Raw genomic sequence first — 22895 nt, forward strand, 5'->3', positions numbered from 1 at the left:
TGTAAGAAGAGATCCGAAAGGGACCATAAGTAGGTAAGAGCTGGGGGCGGGGGGTGGGGAGGGTTTAGGGAAGAGTATCAGAAGCAGTGGAAGAGCAATTCCCTTAGCCCTGGGGGTGGGGTGGGCTGGGGTGGGGGCTCTCAGGATGGAGAGGCCCTGTGCCTTGCTCCCTGCTTGGAATTAGGGAGGACAGTGACCTGTCAGATGCTCCCCATACCACCAAGGCAGACGGGGATGGCAGTTTGGAAGGACCTGGCAGGATGGGGCTGGTGACAGTTGTCCAAATTTCTTTTGCCTGGAGAAGGGAGTTGTCCCAGAGAATCCTGTGAGCCCCAGAAGTCAGCCAAGAGCATGCCGGGGAGTGTGCTGGGGTCACTGCAGGAGGATGGGGTAGGCCCAGCCCCCAAATGGCAATGTGACCCAATTAGATGTGAACTGATGGAGTTTAAATCACCCGGCTTATTATAAGGATAAAGTTGACTTATAGAGAAAAAAAAAACTTATATTTTGCATACCTGAATTTGTGGGACTACTGCATTTCTGGAATTCCCATCATTATCACTGGAAAGGTCAACATTGAAAGGTTTAGAAGGTGTGGACCTAGAGGGCAAGGGGAGGTGGTTCTTCTATAGTGGACTTGAAGCTACTCCTTCCCCCGCGAGGGTCTTCAACTTAGGCTTCAGGGGAGCCTAATACCTTGGTCAGATCTCACTTTGTTTTGGAGAAGCCCAAGGTGGGGCCTCCCGGGTTGGCTGGGGAAGACAAATCCCCTGGAGCCCAGTTCCGCACTTGACCCAGCCAGCCCTCTGCAAACCCCGGGGCCTGGAGCCGGCGGGGGGAGTCCTGTGGGAAAGAGGCAGTAGCTGCGGGACAGTGGCTCAGCCGTGGGCCTCACACAGGACCGGAGTCCGTGGATCCCAAGGGAAAGGACTGCTGGGCCCGAGGCAGGAGAGGCCGTGAGGGTGGTTGGACCCAATCTCACCAGCTCTGCCTTTTCTCACCCTGCCGTGGGTCAGCATTGTTCCCGTCCTGAAGTGTGCGTTCCATAGCCATTCGCACATACACTGACGGAATGAACTTCACCTTGACAGAGGTAAGTAGAGCACAGGGCCTACTGCAGAGCCCACTGAAGCTTAGGTCCGGGCAGGAGGGGTCCCCAGTGGCCATGAACTGCCTCCCTGAAAGCAAGTACCTTCTCTGGGCCAGGCCTACCGGGAGGGGCGTGGCCCAGTATTTACAGCTCCCTTGAAGATGTGTGGAGGAACACCTGCAAATAATGGCGAGGGTAACCATCGAGTAGCTGGGGCTCCCAGCCCTCACTGTGTTCCATGCGTTGTTTAAAGCAGTCGATCTTCCCCAGGGTTCCTCATACCCCTTTGATCACGAGACACAGAGCCAGTTTTCTCAAGAAGAGAGCCCTCAGGGTATAGACATGACCCAGACCTGGAAGGCAGGTGCTGAGGCCCCCGACACAGGGTTTCTCTGTCTGGTGGAGCCCGATGGGTTCACTCTCCTCTCCCAGCAAGGCCCTCGGCTGGTCCGGCAGGAGAGTGGGGAGGAAGCGGTGTGAGTCTTGGCGCTGGCCGGGGTAGAGAGCCCTCGGTGACAGGCCTGCACAAGGGCAGAGGGCCCAGCAAGGGCGGTGCAGAGGTTCAGAAAAGACGTTCACCTACTTCTGTTTTGCTCAGAGATGGCCTGAATTTTTAATTGAAGCAAATTAAAACTTCCCAAAAATATTAGTCCACTTTCCTGGAGGCGTGCACACCCCCTTCCCTGTCAGTGATTTTGCACTATCTGCAAAAGAGCCAGTGTGGGGCCTGAGGAAGGCCTTGCCCAGCCTTTGGCCAGGGCTACCCTGCATGAAGGCTGCGCCCATTTACAAGCACTTCCCCAGACGCCCCTTCCCGTCATGGTCCTGATGGGACAGAATCCTCTCCAATCATTTTAGGGTGATGTACAAAGTGAGGTGAGGCTGGGGCAGTTGGGGAAAAAGCTCCCATTTCTTTGTGCCAAGATCTCAGTGAACATTTTTGTTTAACAATTCAGTGACATCCTCTGAGCCCTTTGTCCTGTGGGTGCTCTTTTGTCGGTGACCCAGAAGGCAGAGGTGCTGGTGTTGCCTGACTGTTACCATCCCTGAAGGTGTGTGACCTTTAGCTCTGTGCCTGTGCAGGAGAAGGTGCCAGGATGAACCTCTCAGACCCTGCCGCGCTCTGAGCAGAGGGGACTGCTTTGCCACTGACCCTTGTAAACAGATGTCAGTCTGCAGGCCTTGCCTTCCACACCCTGGCCTGTCCCCTGAGATCAGTTGTCTGTTGGGGCTGGCCTTCCCCCTCCCACAAGTGCTCATTGATTGCCTGCCTCTGGCCTTGGGCTTGCTGGGGCGGAGGAAAAGGATTCACTCCCTGAAACTACGTAACGTGTTTTCTGTGGAAGAAAAGGCGTGGGGATAAATACATAGTCACATCTGCTTCTGTTTGTATAAATAAAGTCTAGAGAGATGGACAGAAGGGGGTAGTGAGGGTGAAAACGAGGACAAGGCAGAGGGGAGTAGGGGGATTTTGAGTTTTTGCATTTTATCTAAAATATTTAAAACCTCAACGTATTTTGATTCAAGGTTATATTTAATAATTATACGAGATCCTAGGGAGTGGCCAAACTGAGTGGTATGAACTCCAATTCCTAAGATTTTGGAAGAGGATATAAGTCAGCTTGTAGGACCCATCTCTCTATCTCAACGGGAGAGGGTTCATCTTTGCTGATGAGTCATTTCATGTGGAGTGAGAGGCGAGGTCCTTCCTACTCCTTGGTCATGATGCTGGGGTAGCTTCTGAGAAGACCCTGCCCAGATTGGTTGCTGTGCCCGGAAATTCAGCCACGTTTCTGTGTGTGAAGCTTTGCCAGTCTCTGGGCGCATGCAGTATTTCGCATCTACTCACTTAAGAACCAGTGTGGCGTGATGGCCACATTGAAGAATCACAGTTAATTTAGATCCAAAAAATTCAGGATTATGCCTTAGTTCTGCAGCTCACTATTTAACCACGAGCAAGTAACTCACCCTTCATGATCCATGGCAGCTTCATCTACCATGAGGGCATGAGGCTAATCAACAACTTACCCAGTTCACAAAATTGTTGAGTGCAGTAATATACGTAGAAATACTGTGTGAACCATAAAGCATGATAAACGCTGATTTAAAAACCCACCCGCGCCTGGCCGGTGTGGCTCAGTGGTTGAGCATCGACCCATGTACCAGGAGGTCACTGATTCAATTCTCAGTCAGGGCACATGCCCAGGTTGTGGGCCTGATCCCCAGTGTGGGGCACACAGGAGGCGGCCCATCATTGTTCTCTCTCATCAATGTTTCTCTCTCTCCCTCATCCTTTCTCTCTGTAAAATCAGTAAAAAGAAAAATTATAAAAAATAAATTTTAAAAAACCTATCTGTTAGTTGTTACAACCTGCCCTGTTGCCTAGAAATGTCCTTTTGCCATCAGAAGAGGAAAAACCTGGGTCTCACTGTCCACGTGTCTATGAGTGGTGTTTGTCTCCCCGGTGCTTCAGACACTGGGAATGTGAGCAAGCCGTGGCATGTTTTTTCTTGGCTCATCCTTTGTCATTTGATCATCTTGGACTTAGTGACCTTTGTCCTCCAAAAAACATTCTTCAGTTTATTAGTCACTATAATTACTTGTGCACTGATCTTTAATTCCACAGATACTTATTGAGCTCTTGAGGTGTGCCAGGCTCTTGGGAGAGGAGCAGGGGTGGAATATAAGGGTGAATCAGACATGCTCCCACTTTCAAGGAGCTTACGGTCTAGAGGGAGTGGGCAACGTCGCCTTGGAGCTGGGTCATGAAAGACGGGGAAGACTACTGTAGGGGAGTATTGCAGTGATGGCTGTTTTGGAGCACCTGGTTTGTGCTGGTCTTTGTGCTAATCATTTTATGGACATTATCACACTCAGTACAACCCTGAAGGAAAAGTGTGATCTCAGTTTTACAGGTGAGGAAGCTGAACTCAGGTTAAGAAAGGGGATGCTCACCAAGGGACGCTGGATCTCAAACTCCAGTCCTTTCTGTCTTTCCCTGAAACTAGACCGATTAGAATGCCTACCCTGGTTCATCCTCTCGGACTTCTAAATCTGTCTCCTTGTGGCACCAGGTTCCAGGGGTACCACAACCTACCAGAAAAACCATCCAAATCCTCAACTCCCAAATATCCATACAGATGCCATTTCTTCCTGGCATGGGGCCATTCCCGAGCTCTTCCTTCTGTCCAGGACGCTCTCCTCTCCCTGGCTCCCCCAGCTCGCCCTGCATCGCATGGCTAATTCTTTAGGTCTTTGCCTAACTGTCCCCTCCCTACAGAGCATGTCCGTGACTGTGCTTTCCCGCCGTGGCACTTGCCACATTTCCTAATGATAAATGTATGTGTTTGCTTTGTTGTCTGTAAGCTGCCCAAGGGCAGGGACTGTCAGGGTCTTTCACCGACTTATGCCCAACGCCTGGTGTAGAGTATTGAGTGAATGAGCAGGTCTCGGTTTACACTCTTAGGTATACATAACATATCATTTTACAGCATTTTCAAAACAACGTTTTATTTGATCCCAGGGGGTTGGCATGACTCACTGACCTCACTCATCCCCCCTCCTTCTTGGGGAAACCTTCTGCTTTGCTGATTGGGGAGGGCAAAGGCCCGCTCCTCCACCCCCACCCCCACCCCAGCTTTTGGCCAAGACATTGCGTCTACTCTCGCTAATACTTTTTCTTCTGCAAACCGCCCTACCCATTCCCAAAACAACAAAATTCAAAGAAGTCTACTTGCTCTGGTGGAGTTAGGGGAGGAGAGAGCGAGGACATGAGATCATATGTCAAAATGTCATCCTAGCCACAGAGGAATCTACCTCTGGAGCTGAAAGGCGGGCTCTGCAGGGGCGAGAGCGCCTCCAGGCACAGGCGGTGCTGGCCTGAGATTGGATTTATTTCAAAGCTGAGTCCAAGTTTACTGAGGGACATGAGGATTATAATGGGATTAACCACTGCAGAGTAACAACAACAATAGTAAATAATAGGAATGACATTTATTGAGCACTTACTGTGTGCCAACTATTGAACTGATATTTTATATATAGCACCTCTAACTCCAGAGTCCGGGCTCTTTCTCAATGTCATAATACCTCTCTTGTAAAAATTAGGTCTTACCATAAGGCCAGTCAACACCAAATGACACTGGGCCCTCCTCTCTGGAGAGCAGGGAGGAGATATTCTTGAAAGAGGGAATTCCAGGTCAGTCTAAGTTACAACCTGGGGCTACCTGAACCCACAGCCTACAGTCTTCCAGAAACTCTTTAGCCTGCTAAATTAGGATTACAAAAGCAAAGATTGCCCTGCCGGTGTGGCTCAGTGGATTGAGCATCATCCCATGGCCTAAGGTTCCAGTTCGATTCCTGGTCAGGGCACATTCCCCGGGGTTGTGGGCTCGATACTCAGTAGGGAGCGTGCAGGAGGCAGCCGATCGATGTTTCTTGCATTGATGTATCTATCTCTCTCTCCCTCTCTAACAAAATAAAGCAAAATAAAAATAAATCAATAAAAACATGTGTGTGTGTGTATAAAAGGCAAACGTTCCATTGGCCAAGAAGTGTCAGAGTCTACCCTGGTGGAGGTAAAAGTGATTCCAATCTTTCTGTCTTCTGTTTCCACGTGGTGGTATCTGGAGGACTTATGGCCCTTGTAAGTGTAAGCCAACCTCCACTACTTTCCTGTGCGTATGTCATCATTTTTCAAATACAAGTTACTTGAAGGCTTCCCAGTGCTTGTGAGTCTTTGATTTGTAGAAACTAGCGAACATTTATTGAGCACTTATATGTGCCAGGCACTGTTCTAGTGCTTTACATGGCTGGACTTTTTTCATCCTCTCAACAACCCCATTATTGCTACCTTTATGCAGATGGGGAATCTGAAGCCCATAGAGGATAAATACTTGCTCAAGGTCATGCAGTTGTCAAATGGCAGAGCTGGGATATGAACTCAGGCCACTTGGCTCCAGATGACATGTTTAACCACTCCCCTATATGGCTTCTAGCAGCAAAGAGGCAGCCTCCTTAAAAATTCATCTGGGCCCGGCCAGTCTGGCTCACTGGTTGAGCGTTGACCCATGCACCAAGAGGTCTCTGGTTCGATTCCCGGTCAGGGCACATGCCCAGGTTGTGGGCCTGATCCCCAGTGGGGGGCATGCAGGAGGCGGCCAATTGATGTTCTCTCTGATCATTGTTTCTATCTCTCTCCTTTTCTCTCTAAAATCAAAAGAAAAAATTTTTTAAAAAAGAACTCAAAAATCACTTTAAAAAATTCATCTGGGAAGTTCTTGGTGCAGACATTCAAGTTGGACTGGGCTGTGGAGGAGGGTAAGGGGGGGTGCTCTGTGCTCTGCCTTTGCTGTCACCTTTCCTGTCACCATTTGAGTATCTACAGGCTCTGAGCTGGGAGCTGACAGGGCAACCACACACATATTCTCTCTCTCTCTCTCTCTCTCTCTCTCTCTCTCTCTCTCTCTCTCTGACACACACACACACACACACACACACACACACACACACACAGTGGCCATCCTTGATGCATACAGGAGCATTCTTGTCACAGAAACAAAGACCCCACTGGGAACACTGTAGGGGATTGGAGGCAGTAGAACGCAGTGGCAAAGCCTCCAGGATGCCAGGAGGTCTGAGTAGGAATGATGAGGGCAGACACTGATGTCTGTCTGATTGGGTGAGCTGGCACGAAACAACGGGGCTGTCAGCATCTCCACCCTGAAAGGAGAGAGGAACTTGGGTGTCTAATTTCAGAAGATCCTTTCAGGGGAGATTGCACTCCATCATCCCATGGGCTAGGGGTTAGAGGAAAGGGCTTGCAAGGCTAGAGACCAAAGCTGCTGACTGCGGGCAGGGTGGGGGAGTCCCCAGCTGGGAAGAGGATGGGAGTCAGGGTTTCAGGAAGACCAGGACCTGGGGCAGGGCTTCAGAGGATGAGCCAAGTGGTGCTCATGAGGCATTAATGTCCCATGTTCACGAGGTCCCATGTTGGCAAGACCCACCTCAGGCTGTCTTGGTATTCAAGTTGCTGCTGTTGGAATTTACTGGGTAAAAGCCAGGGACTGGAACCATGACCCAGATGTAGAAGGTAGACTGAAGACCAGAGAGCCCTCCACAATGTCCCCACTGGGAAAGGCTCCAAGGCTCTTGCTTGTCTCTGAGGAAGTGAAGGCTCTACCCAAACAGCACTCAAGGTGGAGACTTGGAACCTGGGTACCTGGCTCAGAGCAATAAAGGATTGGGATGGTGTATTGGTGTGTGGGCTGCAGTGACAAAGTATGAATGGAGCGGCTTGAGAAGAGAAAGGTATTATCTCGCGGTTCTGGAGGGTGGAAGTCTGAGATCAAGGTGTCGGCAGGGCCATGCTCCCTCTGAAGGTGCAGGGAAGGACCTGTTCCAGGCCTCTCCCAGCTGCTGGTAGTTCTTGGCTCGGGGCAGCATAGCTCCAGTCTTCACATGGTGTTCTCCCTGAGTGCGTCTGCTTCCAAATTCTCCTTTTTGTAAAGACACCAGTCATATTGGAAAAGGAGTTACCCTACCCCTTTATGACCTCATCTTAACATCTGTAACTGTGCTATTTCCAAATAAGGTCACATTCAGAGGTAGTGGAGAATAGGACTTCAACATACGAGTTTTGGGGGAACACACTTCAACCCATAAGGGATGGGTCTCACGTCCTGAGACTCGGGGCACAGTCCACACGCTCTGCTTTGCACACTGAGTCCCACACTGGCATCTTGTTTTACCCTCTCAACGCACCCTGTGAGTCAGAGTGGCCAAGCACAGCCTTTTCAGTAAGACAGGCCTGCAGTGGTTAAATGTGGCTCAGGCATTCACCTTCCACACACCAGGGATGCCCTGTCGGCAACCTGCTTCCCAGCTGTGACCATGGTAGGTTGACAAGCCTCCCTGCACCTCTGTGGTGGGTCTGAGCTGGGTCTGGAGAGGGCCTAGCATGTGGCTACTGGCATAAAGCAAAATGGGTGTTCCACACACTAGCTGCCTCCCCTCCCCCCTCTCCCCCCCTTTGCCCTTGTGCAGCTCTGAGTGTGGAAAAATCTTCCTTTGGATTGAGCTGGGACCCAGATGAGGGCAAGGGTTGGAGAGGGTAAATTACATGTCCAAGGTCACAGAGCTAAACTTTTCCCCCTCACTGGAGCACCATCGGGCCAGCACCGTTCCCCCTCCTCCCAGGAGTTAGTTTCCTCTCCTGGGCCTGGCCAGTTCCACCCTCCCCTGGCCATCAGCTCCATCCCCATTTCTCCCGCCACCCTCTTATGTTTTCCTAAGGATCCAGGGATGTGGCCTTAATGCATATTATCGAGAGGCTGTTCATGGCCTCGTGCTAGGTGCCCAGTTTCTGGGAGACCCCAGAGGGACAAATGGGGATCCAGTAGTTTCTTCCTAAGACCCTTGCCCTTGGAAAAAGAGATGTGACCTCGGGGAGTGGGAGACCAGGGAAAGGAGGCAGGGGAACAGCCACAGAATCTTAGAGCCTATGGAACTTGGGAACACTCCTGTTCCTTGGAACGCTCCTATTCCAGGCCCTGCAGGCAACAGGTGGGCAGCGGAGGCCCTGGGAATGGGGGTAACGGAGCAAGGTCAAATGTTGGGTGGTGCCGGGTGGCTGAAGTCCGGAGGAGCGGCTGCATTGGGATGGAAGGGAAGCATAGCTGGTGGCGGCTTCCCTGCGCTGTGAACTCAGTTTCCAAGGTTGGAGGGGCTTGTGTCTGTGGAGGGGCGGCCTCGGGGAAGCCGGAGGGGAGGGGAGGCTGAAAGCAAGGGGGGGAGGGAATCTGGGGATTGTGGGACCGGAGGGCCGCGCTCCCACCCCCAGCGAGGCGTGGGATGCCCGGAGAAAGGGCTGGCGGGCCGGTGGGCTGCTGCGGGGGCCGCGCGTGGGGGCCGGCCGGGGAGGGCTGACTCACTGCCGCCCGCTCCCATTGTGCGGGCCGGCGGCGGCGGCGGCAGCGCTGCGGAGCCAGCGCGAGGAGGTGGAGCCGCGGGCTGCGGGCTCCGGCGCCTGCGTCCGCCCGGCCGGCTCGCCTCCGCCGCGGGCGTCCCAGTGCGCGACCGGCCCCGGAGCCAGAGCGGGAGGGAGATGGGGCGCGAAGGCCGGCCCGGGCCCCGCACGCTCCCGAGCCCCGAGGTACCGCAGGGCGGGGCGGGGCGGGGCGCGGCGCCGGGCCGGCCCCGGGGTGTCCCGGGCGTGGCAGGGCCTTGGCTGGGCGCTCGGGCAGGCGGGGGTCGGGCTCCGGGGGGGCAGAGGGCTGCCTTGTGAGGATCCTGACCCTGCCTTCCTCCCGCAGGGCTCTCCACTAGGCCCCCGCAGCGCCCCCGTCCTCTCACCCGGGTCAGGGGTCCCTCAGTGAGTGAGAGCCGCCGAAGCCGCCTCCCGGGCCATGGCCAACGGAGTGATCCAGCCGCCCGGGGGCGCCTCCCCGCTACCCCAGGTGACTGACGCGTGGGGATAGGGGATGAAGAGGGGGGGTAGACCCCCAGGAGGAGAGGGGAGCCCTCTGGCTGACCCTGGGATTCCCATCTCCAAGATGAAGCTAGGCTAGGCGGTATGGAGAAAGAGGGGGTCTTTTGCTGTTTTTCGGATCTGTTGCCCCATCTTCCCAAGCCCTGGGAGTCTGGGGTGCTGATCCTAACTTGAGGCCTTGGAAAAAGGTGCCATAGAAGATGGAGCCTGCTGGTCCTCCTCTCCTCCCCCCAGGGCTTGGAGTTGGGGCGGGTGTGGGGTGTTCATGGGTCAAAGGTCATTAGGCGAGCTGTCTGAGCCTGCAGGTCCGGGTGCCCTTGGAGGAGCCCCCTCTGAGTCCAGACATGGAGGAGGAGGATGATGACTTGGGCAAGACCTTGGCTGTGAGCAGGTTTGGGGATCTCATCAGCAAGCCCCCAGCCTGGGACCCTGAGAAGCCCATCCGCAGCTACAGCGAGCGGGACTTTGAGTGTGGGTAGCCTGGGGACCCCTAGTCTGGCTGCCCTCACCACCATCACCTTCATTGCCACCATCACTGTGCTCACCACTGGCTTGGTCACCCAGTGCCATCTTGTGCTGGACGCTGTGCTGGACATATACTGGGCCACCATGCCATGTTAAGTCATCCTGCCTCACTCACCCATTGCCTGTTCGCTTGTCAGGGAGCTGCATCCCAGTCGCAGGGGAGCTGTAGGGAAATGGGCCCGAGGCCTTCCTTAGTGACCTTCATCCTTCCCAAGGGTCTGCCATACCCCTGGCCCTCCTCTCTCTGCCTCCTCTTCCCTCCTCAGCTCTCTGACTCTACTTTTTCCTTCTTTGCTGCATCGTGTTCTCCTGTTCTCACCACCCCTCTCTCATGCCCCCCTCCATTATTCCCGTCCCCCCAGTCTACTAGGCCTCTCCAGTGACAGGACATGGACACATGTTAGGGGCAGTCTGGCTCTGGAGGAAGGACTAAGGTGCCCTTGTTTGAGGCCTTGAGCTAGAATAAGGTGTGTGTCCCCAGGGTGGTGTGGGGTCCCTGTCTGCTGCAGGGGGTCCCAACTGGCTCTCCTGCACCCTCAGTTCATCGGCACACATCACATCACACCCACCACCCGCTCTCGGTGCGCCTGCCTTCATCCCACAAGCTGCGGCGAGGGCTCCCCGCCTCTGCCCGGCAAACCAGGAGGAAGAAGAAGAAGGAGAAAACCTCCGCTGCCCCCTCCGAGGGGACCCCTCCCATCCAGGAGGAGGGGGGAGCTGGCGTGGAGGAGGAAGAGGAGGAAGAAGAGGAAGAGGAAGGGGAATCTGAGGCAGAGCCCGGGGAGCCTCCACCCTCAGGACCCCCACAGAAAGCAAAGGTAGGGGCCTGCCACCGAAGGGGGCCGGCGAGTGCGGAGAGGAGGCCTCCGCCAGGCTGAGAGCTGGGTGGGTCAGGAGCCCAAGACATGTGTGGTTTGTCCACAGTTCTCCATTGGAAGTGATGAGGATGACAGTCCCAGCCTCTCCGGGAGGGTCGCCTCCACCAAGGCCCTGTCCTCGGCGGACTCTCGCTCCGACAAGAACCCCCAGCACTCGGTCAGGTACAGGCCTTTAGCCCAGCTCAGAGGAGGGCCCAAGCTCCTTCCTGATCCTGGGAAGGGTGTCCACCTCTGACCCCAGAGAAGAAGGAAAGAGGAGAAGGCGCAGAGGAGGCCTGGAGGGATGCCCCTCTCTGTCCACAAGATGGGCAAAGAGGAGAAATCAGAGGGCCAAGAGGGAACGAGTCCTCCAGGAGAGAGGGTGTCAGAGTGTGGAGGAAGCCCGGGATCGAGAGGAAGGGGGACCAGCATGATGGGGCAGGAAGGTGGAGGTGAGCTTTCTTTTCTGCCCAGGAGGAGCTTATGTCTAGTGCGCAGGGTGGGCCAGTCCAGGCCCTGCTCCTAGTTGGAGGCAAAGGAAACCCCTAATCTGGTCTGTTTCCACTGTGGTTCCCTACCAAGTCCAAGACTGCCTGTTGCCTCCTCAGCTCGCCCAGCCCCCGGACCCAGGCCTCCCGAGTCGCAGGAGAGAAGAGCCGGCCTTGGAGCCCATCAGCCAGCTATGACCTGCGGGAGCGGCTATGCCCAGGCAGTGCCCTGGGCAGCCTGGGTGGCCCAGAGCAGCAGGTGCCCACTGATGAGGCAGAGGCCCAGATGTTGGGCTCCGCAGACCTGGATGACATGAAGAGTGAGTGACACTCTGTGGCTGCCCCCATGTCCCACTCCCATGAGCCCTGAACCTGTGAAGGACCTTGGAGAGGCTCTATGTTCTCCCCCACCCAGGGCTGAGCTCTACTCCGCAGTATTCCTGTCTGCTGGAATGTGGCCAGGGACGGGGAGCTCACTACCCAACCAAGCCAGAGCTCCCTACATCTCAGCTCTTGTTTCCAGAGCTGAGATTTCCCTTCACGACACCTCTGTCCTTCTTCCTGATTCTGTCCTCTGAGTCACCCCAGAATAAGGCATCCCCTCTTCCACATGGTGTTTGGAAATATCATTATATTTCCCTCCTCTTCTCAGGACAGACTCTTTTTACCCGTTCAGACCAGCCCCCTGAATCTGAGCCACTGTGCCAGGCCCTGCTTCTCCCTATATTAGGGGCTCACTCCCAATCCACCACCCTTGGCTGTGGTCTCGGCACATTCTTTCCATCTTATCGGGCCCTGGTTTCTGTGCCACCTGTCATCACCCACGGGGCTCTGTGCCCAGGCCAGAGGCACCGCTGACCCGCCTTCCTCCCCCTTAGAACCAGTGTGCGGGGGTGGGGGGAGGGCTTTGAGTTCACTACGTCATGGAAAGTTGCCAGGGCCTGAGGACAGGGACAGGAACAATCCGATGGCAGCAGCAGTGGTGGTGGCAGGATGGGGAGGGTCAGGGGGAGGGTGTGTTTACAGACTCAGGGTGGGGGCTGACAGCAGCCGGGAGCAGTCCTGGGGGCCTGGGGAGTTGGGGTGGAGAGGCCCAGCCACCTTCCGCTCTGGTTGGACAAAGACCACTCCTGCCCAGGCTCCCATCTCAGGAGAGCCGGCACTAGGAGGGAGCAGGGCTGAGGCTTCAGCCCCTCTGGGGAATGATGAGCCAGCCGGAGGAGGTCACAGAGCCCAATGGGGCACTGAGCTCCAGGCCTTGGGCTGCCGAGGGCCGGGGCCCTGGTAGGGCTCCAGCTCCCAGCCCTCGAGATTCGCTGGCCTCAGAGGACTTAGAGATGTTTGTGCTGGACCTTGAGGACTGTGACCTGTGGGAGACCACCAGGGACCAGCTGAGCCCCATGGCAGGGGGACCAGCTTGTGAGTAAACAGGCTACTGACCTTTCCCCAGCTTCTGGCCTGGAGGGGCAGGCGGGGAGGAAGGGCGAGAGCTGCCCGAATCTGCCCGGATGTGGACCTGCGGGTTAGACCTGGGTTGGGTGCCGAGAGCGGGCTCAGGAGAAGGGCCAGGGCTGGGCGCCTGGCGACTCGACGTGGGTGCTGGCACCCCAGATGAGGGGCAGAGGCCACGGCAGGGCTGTGGACGGGGTTGGGGTCTGCCTTTTTACTGTGGCTTGGCTGATGTTTGTGTGACTTTGGGCTAGTCCTTCCTCCTCTCTGGGCCTCAGCCTCCTTATCTATGAAGCAGCCACGTTAGACGAGGTGATCCTGTTGGCATGGCCCCTGGGTGACTGTGGTGCCCACCAAGTGGACTGGCTGGGTAGAGCAGGGGGCTGGCGGGGCTGGCCATGACCCCGAGGCCCCGAGCTGGACCTCTGGGACTTCCAAGTGCCCCTTCTCCACAGGTCACCGGCTGGAAGACAACCCTGGCATGCGGCGGCACCTAGTGAAGAAGCCATCTCGAACGCAGGGCGGGAGGGGCAGCCCCGGAGGCCTGGCCCCCACCCTACGCAGGAAGAAGAAGAAGAAGCAGCTAGACCGGAGGCCTCATGAGGTACGGACCCAAGGAGGTGGGCCTGCAGCTTCCTCCTGCCTCTGTCCCCAGAGCCCCCCAGTCCCTCCCTGCCCGCCTTGCCCTGTCGCCATGTCCCACCTGGTGCCCCGGCCCTCAGGCCCTCACCCGTGGTGCCTACCCCAGGTGTTTGTGGAGCTAAACGAGCTGATGCTGGACCGCAGCCAGGAGCCCCACTGGCGGGAGACGGCGCGCTGGATCAAGTTTGAGGAGGACGTGGAGGAGGAGACGGAGCGCTGGGGGAAGCCCCACGTGGCCTCTCTGTCCTTCCGCAGCCTTCTGGAGCTCAGGAGGACCATCGCCCACGGTAGGGACCCTGCAGGCCTGGGCCTGGGGCTGCGTGCCCTCTTCACAGACGGCAGAGCTCGTGCCAGGCTGCCCAACGCCCGGGGAACACTCCCTGGAGTCCTGGCCCAGGACTGCTAGCCTGCACAGCCGTAAGCTCCGAGGGGCAGGGTGGTGCCCCCGGTACCTGGCACTGTACCTGGGCATAGTAGACATCAGTTCATGTGGAGTAAACCGACACATGACGCCCCTCCCTGGTGAAGAGGGGCCGTGACCTTGTTCTGCGCTCCCTTTTCACAACCGTCTCTGGCTGCGCTGTGGCCGCACGGAGTAGTGTGTCTGCCTGGGCACATGGGTGCCCGGCTCACCCACATGTGTGCCTGCCCTGGGGGACCAAGGCGCTGGGGGTGGTGTTTTCCTGATAGGACCATGTCCCTTGCTCTGACTGTGCCCTCAGGAGCTGCCCTCCTGGACCTGGAGCAGACCACTCTGCCGGGCATTGCACACCTCGTGGTGGAGACCATGATTATGTCCGACCAGATCCGGCCGGAGGACAGGGCATGTGTCCTGCGCACCCTGCTACTGAAGCACAGGTGCCGGGGGGTTGCCAGGAGGGGGCCCCGGTTCAGCTGTCCCTCCAGAAGCATACACTCTCCCGTGTGGCTTTCCAGCCTCTGCTTGAGTGCCCCCAAGCGATGGGGAGCTCACTCCTGATTCGTCTTTGGACAGCACCAACCATTAGAAAGTCCTTTCTTACACTGAGGCAGAGGGATAGAGGCCCTGACCCTCCATTTCTCACGTCCTCATCACCTCAGTCTGCCAAGATCTCCTCCTCCTAACCTGCCCTGCCCCTCTCTCCTTTCCCCAGCCACCCCAATGATGACAAGGACAGTGGCTTCTTTCCCCGAAACACATCCAGCTCCAGCGTGAACTCGGTCATGGGGAATCACCACCCCACTCCCAGTCACGGCCCTGATGGGGCGGTGCCTACCATGGCCGATGACCTTGGGGAGCCAGCCCCACTCTGGCCTCACGACCCTGATGCCAAGGAGGTTAGTTGCCGTACTCTGACCTGGTTGGGGGACTGAGAGGGCTTCCAGTTTCAATGGAGGCCGCTGGTGGCTTCATTGAGTGGGTGGGTCAGGAAGGGGCTTGCCTGGCAGTACACTAGGCACGTGAGGGGATCTCCAGGGGACGTGCAGGGCAGACCCCTGTTTTGGAGAAACAGGAGGTTTAAATGGGATGATGTGGCAGACCCAGGGGAGCCATTTAAACAAGATCAGGCGGAGGTGGTTGTGGGGGGCTTGGAGAAGGGGTCCACCTGGGCCGGGCCCCTCCTGCGTTGAGGCACGTCACTGACAGTCCCTCCCCTGGCCGGGGTGGGAGAAAGCAGGGCTCAGACCCCGGAACTGGAGGGCGGAGTCCAGGGCTGGAGCAAGGGAAGGGAGGGCCTGCCACGGCCGCCGGTCTGGGTCCCAGCCCTATTCCAGTTCTGCGTCCTCAGAAGCCCCTCCACATGTCTGGGGGAGACACTCACCGGGGGAAAAGCCTGAAGCTGCTGGAGAAGATCCCCGAAGATGCCGAGGCCACGGTGGTGCTCGTGGGTAAGGAGCTGGGGCGCACAGCTTGCCTCGAGCTCTGGCCTGCAGGCTGCTCTTCCATCCTCACCCGGCCCCCCCCCCCCCGCCCCTCCCAACCCGCCTCTCTCCAGCCCTCTCTTGCCCAGTCCTCTGCCTGCTTCCCTTCGGTTTTCGGCTGTCTTGGACAGCTGCTCGTCCATGTCGCCCCTTTGTGAGATTTAGAAAAAAAAGCACCCTTCCTTACAACCCTCAATTTCCAGATGTTGATAAATTGTGAATAAGTCTCCTTTGGAATGCACAACCGGCCCCCCTGTCCGTGGTGGCCTCGACGGCCCCCGTGCCCAGCGCCCCGTGCCTCCCTCTCCCCCAGGCTGTGTGCCCTTCTTGGAGCAGCCGGCAGCAGCCTTCGTGCGGCTGAGTGAGGCTGTGCTCTTGGAGTCTGTGCTTGAGGTCCCCGTGCCGGTTCGCTTCCTCTTTGTGATGCTTGGGCCCAGCCACACCAGCACTGACTATCATGAGCTTGGGCGCTCCATTGCTACCCTCATGTCTGACAAGGTTGGTCTGCAGCCCATGGGCTGGGCCCTCCCCGTTCCCTGTCCCTCTCACTGTCCCCTGTACCCATGGATGCAGGGCTACTAGAGGCCTCCCGGGTGGAGGCAGTGCTTTGGGGTGGTGGAGAGGCTGTTGGCCAGGGGGAGGAAGGGAGGCCCCCGCAGCTGGGGCCGTGGCATGGGAGGTGGAAGCAGGGGAGAAGCAGCCCAGACCTCCAGGTTTTGAATGTGACACGAGACTTGAGTGGGCTGGATACGTTGGTCTTTGCTGTGGCTTCTCCTGGGCTTGGATAGGAGAGTGGTGTTCAGTCCTGACCAACCTACAGGACGTGGGCACTCTCCAGCCAGAGTGGTCCTGGAGGCCTCTGCCATGCCAGGTGTTACCTCTGTCATCGTTGCCTTGTGGAAAGGTCTAGAGGCTCCCAGGGGAATAGAGGGCATTCGGAGGGGGCAGCGTTCCGGGCTGTGGCTGTTTGCCGGCCAGCAGGGCCCATGGGTCAGAATTTGGACAGCTGGTCTGGACCTGTGTATGCGGCCGAACATCCTAATACCCCCTCCTGAAGCCCCCTCCCAAGGCCTCCCTGGTCAGCTCAACCTCTGCTTCCCTGCCCCCAGCTGTTTCACGAAGCTGCCTACCAGGCGGACGACCGGCAGGACCTCCTGAGCGCCATCAGCGAGTTCCTGGACGGCAGCATCGTGATCCCGCCGTCGGAGGTGGAGGGCCGCGACCTGCTGCGCTCCGTGGCTGCCTTCCAGCGCGAGCTGCTGCGGAAGCGGCGGGAGCGGGAGCAGACCAAAGCAGAGCTGACCACCCGAGGGGGCTACGTGGCCCCTGGGAAAGGTCAGACCCGTTGGGGCCCAGAGCCCCCCGAGCTCCCCTCCACAGGTTCTGAGGCTGAGAGCCCAGCCCTGTCCTGACTGAGTCCTGGATGCAGCTTCCAGTCCCTGACCCCAGGCCTCTGCCCCGTGGGCCAGGCTGGGGAGGATGGGGGCCTCCAAGCAGGAGGGGGTGGTCTGTGCTCCAGCAGCCTCTTGTTCCCCAGAGCTGTCGCTGGAATTGGGGTGCTCTGAGGCGGCCCCTGAAGATGACCCCCTGAGGCGGACTGGCTCGGTGTTTGGGGGGCTCGTCCGGGACGTGAGGCGCCGGTACCCGCACTACCCCAGTGACCTGCGGGACGCGCTGCACTCCCAGTGTGTGGCCGCCGTGCTCTTCATCTACTTCGCCGCCCTCAGCCCTGCCATCACCTTCGGGGGGCTGCTAGGTGAGGGGGCGGAGAGGCGAGGGCTCAGTGTTTCTGGGCCAGGGTTTTCCGATGGTCTCTTTAGGGTGAGAGGAGGTAGTCTTCCGTGTGACCATCCTGAGCTGCTGGCTCGGGATTCAAGGGGTCACTTTTGGGGAGCTATAAAATGAGAAGAGGTGGAGGATCCTGTGCTCACCCTGGGGGGCTGGGATGAGGTATGGAGTTTACAAGGGGGCCCTAGGTACTGCTGTGGGGGGCTGCTCCATTCTTGTTGGGTCCCCAGGTTAAGGTAAGCTAGATGAGGAAGACGGGCCAGGTGGGGGCCAGGCCAGGGCCATGCCACTGACCCTTGCCCTCCCCAGGGGAGAAGACCGAAGGGCTGATGGGTGTGTCTGAGCTGATTGTGTCCACGGCTGTGCTCGGAGTCCTCTTTTCTCTGCTGGGTGCCCAGCCGCTGCTCGTGGTTGGCTTCTCAGGGCCACTGCTGGTCTTCGAAGAAGCCTTCTTCAAGGTGACAGCCCTCCCTGCTACTCCCCAGGGATCACCTGCTCCTCCCCTGGGCCCTCAGCCAGGTGACAGGTCCCTCCGACCTCTCCCTGCTGCTTAGAGCTAACCCCGCCCCGCTCCCTGCCCGTGGGCCCTGGCTGCAGGGCAGACGGCTGTGGTAACCACTCCTCCTCCTGGCCGCCAGTTCTGCCAGTCCCAGCACCTGGAGTACCTCACCGGCCGGGTGTGGGTTGGCCTCTGGCTGGTGGTCTTCGTCCTTGCTCTGGTGGCCGCTGAGGGCAGCTTCCTGGTCCGCTATATCTCGCCTTTCACCCAGGAGATCTTCGCCTTCCTCATTTCTTTCATTTTCATCTACGAGACCTTCTACAAGCTCTACAAGGTGGAGGTTCAGAGAGGCTGTGGGCAGGGCAGGTTCGATGGGGGTGGGCACGCCCGGGAGAGAAGAACCTGGAGGCGATGGCATGGGACGTTGGGAGCAGAGGGTTCAAGGAGGGGGACTTCGTTGGGTGTGGGTGTAGGGGTTCGGGGCCCTGGGTGGGGTCTGAGCTGAAGGGGAAGAAATCAAACCCACAAGGTATTGGCCAGAACTTCAGGATCCACCTGCACAGGTGTGTGAAGAAGTAGTCACTGTCAGCACTGTGGGTCTGGGTGTCCTCGAGTCACCTTGTGCAGAGGGGTGTGTGTGTGTGTGTGTGTGTGTGTGTGTGATGTAGTTCGATGTCTGTGTTACAGTTACCTGGTCAGGTGGGTGAGGGGCCAGCCTTCTCCCTTGCAGGTGTACTTGTGTGTGTGATGTAGTTCGATGTCTGTGTTACAGTTACCTGGTCAGGTGGGTGAGGGGCCAGCCTTCTCCCTTGCAGGTGTACTTGTGTGTGTGATGTAGTTCGATGTCTGTGTTGCAGTTACCTGGTCAGGTGGGTGAGGGGCCAGCCTTCTCCCTTGCAGGTGTACTGATGGTGAGGAAATCAGGGGCATCTGCCCAGGTGAGCAGTAGGGCAACCTTGTAACCCATACAGGTGTTCACGGAGCACCCACTGTTGCCGTTCTACCCCCCTGAGGGGACCCTGGAGGCGAGGCTGGGCCTGAATGGGAGTGCTCTGCCCCCCACTGAGGGGTCGCCGGGCCCACGGAACCAGCCCAACACGGCTCTGCTGTCCCTCATTCTCATGCTTGGAACCTTCTTCATTGCTTTCTTCCTACGCAAGTTCAGGAACAGCCGCTTCCTGGGTGGCAAGGTACAGGGCTTGCGGGGCCTCTCTCAGTGCCCGCTGTCACTGCTGGGTCCCCCCAGAGGGGCTGCCCCTCTCCTGGTCAACCCACGGATCCAACCCAGTCTGTGTAGCCCCCCCGATCAGAGGCCCCAGAGAAGCCTCATTGGAAGAGGAGTGCCCCCCGGGGCTGGCTGCCACTCATGGGGTCTAAAGGGACAGGTTAGGGAACTTCCCGAACCAGCTCAGACCCACGAGAGCTTGGGGTACTGAGCCCATGTCGGTCTCCGGAGCCTTACCTCCACTCTGCCGCCTCTCCGCAGGCTCGCCGCATCATCGGGGACTTCGGCATCCCCATCTCCATCCTGGTGATGGTCCTGGTGGACTACTCCATCACAGACACCTACACACAGGTGAGCGAGCCCTTCCCCTCCGGCAGCTGGTTCTCACCCCAGGGCCTCGAGAGGCCGGCTGCGACACGTGCATGGCCCCAGCAGCCGGGATCGGGGCGCGGCAGTGACCTGCTGGGGCCACTCTGCGATGGACGGGCTGGGGTGCAGAAGCAGCCACGGGGCCCCCCTGAGGAGGCCACCTAGGAGGTCTGAGGCTACGTGTGGCTCTTAGGCAAGACTCCTGGAGGAGCAGGTGTGGGTTTGGGGGCAGAATCCCAGGTGACCCCACAGCAGGTTTCCTGGAAGTTCGGGGATCTGTCTCTGTCCGGGTCACCGGACCCCTGTAGGTATAGCAACTTTGGAGGATGCAAAATTAACTTCCCCCAAACCTGTTCATCCCCCAGCTCCCTGGAGCCCTTGTACTGGGGACACACAGCTTGGTGGGGGCAGCTGCTGCATGGGTTCCTGGCGTGGGGAGGCAGTGTCCCTGAACCCTGTCTTCCTTTGGGCCGTGCAGAAGCTGACGGTGCCCACCGGGCTCTCCGTGACCTCCCCCCATAAGCGTACATGGTTCGTCCCACCTCTGGGCAGCGCTCGTCCTTTCCCACCCTGGATGATGGTGGCGGCTGCTGTCCCCGCCCTCCTGGTCCTCATCCTGATCTTCATGGAGACACAAATCACGGCGTGAGAGGGCCGGGGGACGCTGGGCAGACGAGTGGAGGGTGGCGGGTCGGCAGCAAGGGGGACAGTTTCCTGTGGTGCTTTGACCTGACATCTGTCTGGTGCCACCGCCATGTGCAGGGTGGCACTTGGCAGCCCTCCGAACACTAGAGCATGTTCTCACTCAGCGATGCTCACATTATCTCATTTTGGTTAAACCACAATAACGTGGTGAGATCTGTCATCTGGCTTTTGTGGTTTTAAACTTCCACAGTGTGGGAATTTGGCTCAAATGTGCTTAAATGTGAGAACTTTAATTTGGGAACGTGAAAGAGGAAGCTGGCAGATCCTGGGGAGAGCTCTCCTCGGCTTCCCCCACCCCCTTCCCTGCAGCGTGCCTGGCCCTGCGCGGCTGCTCACCCCCACTCCTCCTCTGTGCAGGCTCATCGTCAGCCAGAAGGCGCGGAGGCTGCTCAAAGGCTCTGGCTTCCACCTGGACCTGCTTCTGATCGGCTCCCTGGGGGGACTCTGTGGGCTGTTTGGGTTGCCCTGGCTCACGGCTGCCACCGTCCGCTCAGTCACCCATGTCAACGCACTGACTGTTATGCGCACCGGCGTTGCGCCGGGTGACAAGCCCCAGATCCAGGAGGTGCGGGAGCAGAGGGTCACCGGCGTGCTCATCTCCAGCCTTGTGGGTGAGAGCGTCCACCTTGTAAGGCCCCGCACCCTGCCCCACACACTTGCCTTCTTGGACCCCAAGGCCTTAACTCAACTCTCTATTCCAGGCTTGATCCAGGGCCCTTCTGAATCTCCAAAAGTGGCCTGTCTAGCCCCTGCCCTGCCTGCCATCCCTGCTTCTTGACCCTCCATGAGCCATTTTTCTCTTGAGTCCTTTCCTGGTTCTCTGTCCTGCTCCATCTTTTCTTGTTCATGGTGACGAGGCCCAGCTGATCAGTTGCATGGTCCATGTCCACTCCCCACCAGGCCCGTCTGTCCTCACAGGGCTGTCTGAGGGGTCAGGTAGGTCTGTGTCACCTCCTCTAGGCCTGTCCATCGTCATGGGGGCTGTGCTGCGCCAGATCCCACTGGCCGTGCTCTTTGGGATTTTCCTGTACATGGGGGTCACTTCACTGTCCGGCATCCAGCTGTCCCAGCGCCTGTTGCTCATCTTCATGCCAGCAAAACACCATCCTGAGCAGCCCTATGTGACCAAGGTATGGCCAGGAAGCATGGAGGTGGGGTGGTGGGGAGGGGTCCAAGGGATCCCCGTGGGCTGGACGTGGACGGGATAGAATGACTATGAAGATAAGTTGGGACCTGGGGAGCCAAGTCCGCAGAGATGTGGGTGGGAGTGGGTGAGACCCGACGTCTGTTCCAGGTGAAGACGTGGCGAATGCACCTGTTTACCTGCATCCAGCTGGGCTGCATCGTACTGCTCTGGGTGGTCAAGTCCACGGCCGCCTCGCTCGCCTTCCCCTTCCTGCTGCTGCTCACTGTGCCTCTGAGGCGTTGCCTTCTGCCCCGGCTTTTCCAGGACAGAGAGCTGCAGGCGGTAAGGGATTGTGCTTGGGGCGGTGTCAGCGTGGAGGGGGCCTGGAGTCAGGGAGACCTGGTTTCCTACCTCTGCTGCACCGCCGCCAGTTGTGTGACAGTACACATGTTACCTGACCTTTGGAAAGCTTACTTCATCTGTATAATGGGGCTAATAGTAGAATCGACCGTATGGGATCGTTGTGAGGCTTAGGCACGAATCCAGGTGAAGTGCTGAGCGCGATGGTTTGGGGTGAAGTAAGCACAGGGCTGCTGCAGACAGCTGTGCAGGCTGTGCGCTGAACAACAGCCAGTCGCTGAAGGATGAGTGGGGGTGGGGTGGTGCTAAAATCCACATGAGCCCTATTTTTGTCATCTAGAGTAAGGGACAACTTTTTGCAAGTCATCCACCCAAACCTGGTCTACAGAGGTATACCGCAAGAGCTAGGAGTGGCTCCATGAAAGTACTTCATATGTGGTAGCTGCTATCATTAGTATTGTTATTAAGAGCTGTCGCTAGAGGGGGTTGGGGTGACCTGAAGGCTTTGGCCTATGGGAAATGCTTCAGTCTGAGGTCACAGCGCCTGCAGACAGTGAGGTCTGGAAAGGCCTGGGAGCAGCGAGGGCAGCTGGCCAGGGGAGGAGCTGGGGAACCGGGGAGTGAGAGTTGGCTTCCCTGCCTCTTCCGACCTTCTGCTCCTTCTGCAGCTGGACTCTGAAGATGCTGAACCAAACTTCGACGAGGATGGTCAGGACGAGTACAATGAACTGCATATGCCTGTGTGATTCTCCAACACGGTGCCCCAGAGACCCCAACACCTTAGTGACTGACACCTGGGCCCCGTCAGAGCCCAGCCCTGGTCAATGGGCTCCCCATGACCCTAAGACGTGCCTGGATCCAGTCCTGATGCCACGGCCAGAGGGGCCCCGAATCTGCCTGAGGCTCTGACCTTGTCTCACCCAGGCCCTTTCACAGACAGGCCAGCACAGGCTTCGAGCGCATTATAACCACACCCCTTGTCTTGTGTCTGCCTCACTTTCTTGGTTCCATGTCTGTTTCTCAGGTCGTATTTATCCATCTGGAATTGGAAGAATGGGAAGAATTCTATTTCAGGGTCATCAAAACCAGAGAGGAGGTTTGAGGCAAGGACATAATTCTTAGGGGAAAGGGAGAGACTCAAGACCACAGAAGGTCAGAGCTGGGCTTTATCATCACCCCCTCCAGCCCCCTCAAGTGCAGCTGAGGAGCAGGGAGGCTCAAGGTCTGGCTCAGGGTCACATGCCTTTAATCCTGCCCCTGTTTAGAAGGAGTGGGAGGGGGAGGGGAGAAGGAGGTGGTGCTCCGTTTTAGCCACCAGGGTAATCAGAGCTTGTCCAGTGGCCCTGGAGCTACAGAGGGGAATGTAACACGTTTATCTTCTT

General features: G+C 57.7%; 1 protein-coding gene across 3 annotated transcripts; it reads left to right on the plus strand.

The window, feature by feature from the left end:
- Positions 1 to 8750: 8750 nt before the first annotated feature.
- SLC4A3 (solute carrier family 4 member 3) lies at positions 8751 to 22496 on the plus strand. 3 transcript variants are annotated; one of them, XM_036253763.1, is made up of 23 exons: positions 8751 to 8806; positions 9403 to 9546; positions 9884 to 10049; positions 10644 to 10921; positions 11028 to 11143; positions 11569 to 11768; positions 13353 to 13501; positions 13646 to 13826; positions 14262 to 14397; positions 14673 to 14856; positions 15309 to 15408; positions 15755 to 15939; positions 16551 to 16776; positions 16979 to 17197; positions 17539 to 17687; positions 17868 to 18062; positions 18700 to 18918; positions 19215 to 19304; positions 19801 to 19967; positions 20385 to 20638; positions 20988 to 21157; positions 21322 to 21495; positions 22182 to 22491. In XM_036253763.1, the coding sequence occupies exons 2-23, from the start codon at positions 9496 to 9498 to the stop codon at positions 22257 to 22259; spliced, it is 3687 nt and encodes a 1228-aa protein (XP_036109656.1). In that variant the 5' UTR covers positions 8751 to 8806; positions 9403 to 9495; the 3' UTR covers positions 22260 to 22491. The 3 variants fall into 3 exon arrangements, with proteins under 3 accessions (XP_036109656.1, XP_036109655.1, XP_036109657.1); XM_036253762.1 differs by lacking the exon at positions 8751 to 8806 and adding an exon at positions 9178 to 9242 and having other exon boundaries at positions 22182 to 22496; XM_036253764.1 differs by lacking the exons at positions 8751 to 8806; positions 9403 to 9546; positions 9884 to 10049; ... (1 more) ...; positions 11028 to 11143; positions 11569 to 11768 and adding an exon at positions 12651 to 12867 and having other exon boundaries at positions 22182 to 22474.
- The last annotated feature ends 399 nt before the right edge of the window (positions 22497 to 22895 follow it).

Source organism: Molossus molossus, unplaced genomic scaffold (genome assembly GCF_014108415.1).
Source record: "Molossus molossus isolate mMolMol1 unplaced genomic scaffold, mMolMol1.p scaffold_m16_p_11, whole genome shotgun sequence".
Classification (NCBI taxonomy): domain Eukaryota; kingdom Metazoa; phylum Chordata; class Mammalia; order Chiroptera; family Molossidae; genus Molossus; species Molossus molossus.

What these genes read in the sequence shown, in the direction of transcription:
- SLC4A3 (XM_036253763.1), top strand. Translation starts at nt 9,496, where the DNA reads ATGGCCAACGGAGTGATCCAGCCGCCCGGGGGCGCCTCCCCGCTACCC. An exon ending in TAGACCGGAGGCCTCATGAG is followed by an intron (nt 13,502 to 13,645) that starts GTACGGACCCAA and finishes TGCCTACCCCAG; the next exon opens with GTGTTTGTGGAGCTAAACGA. An exon ending in ACGACCCTGATGCCAAGGAG is followed by an intron (nt 14,857 to 15,308) that starts GTTAGTTGCCGT and finishes CTGCGTCCTCAG; the next exon opens with AAGCCCCTCCACATGTCTGG.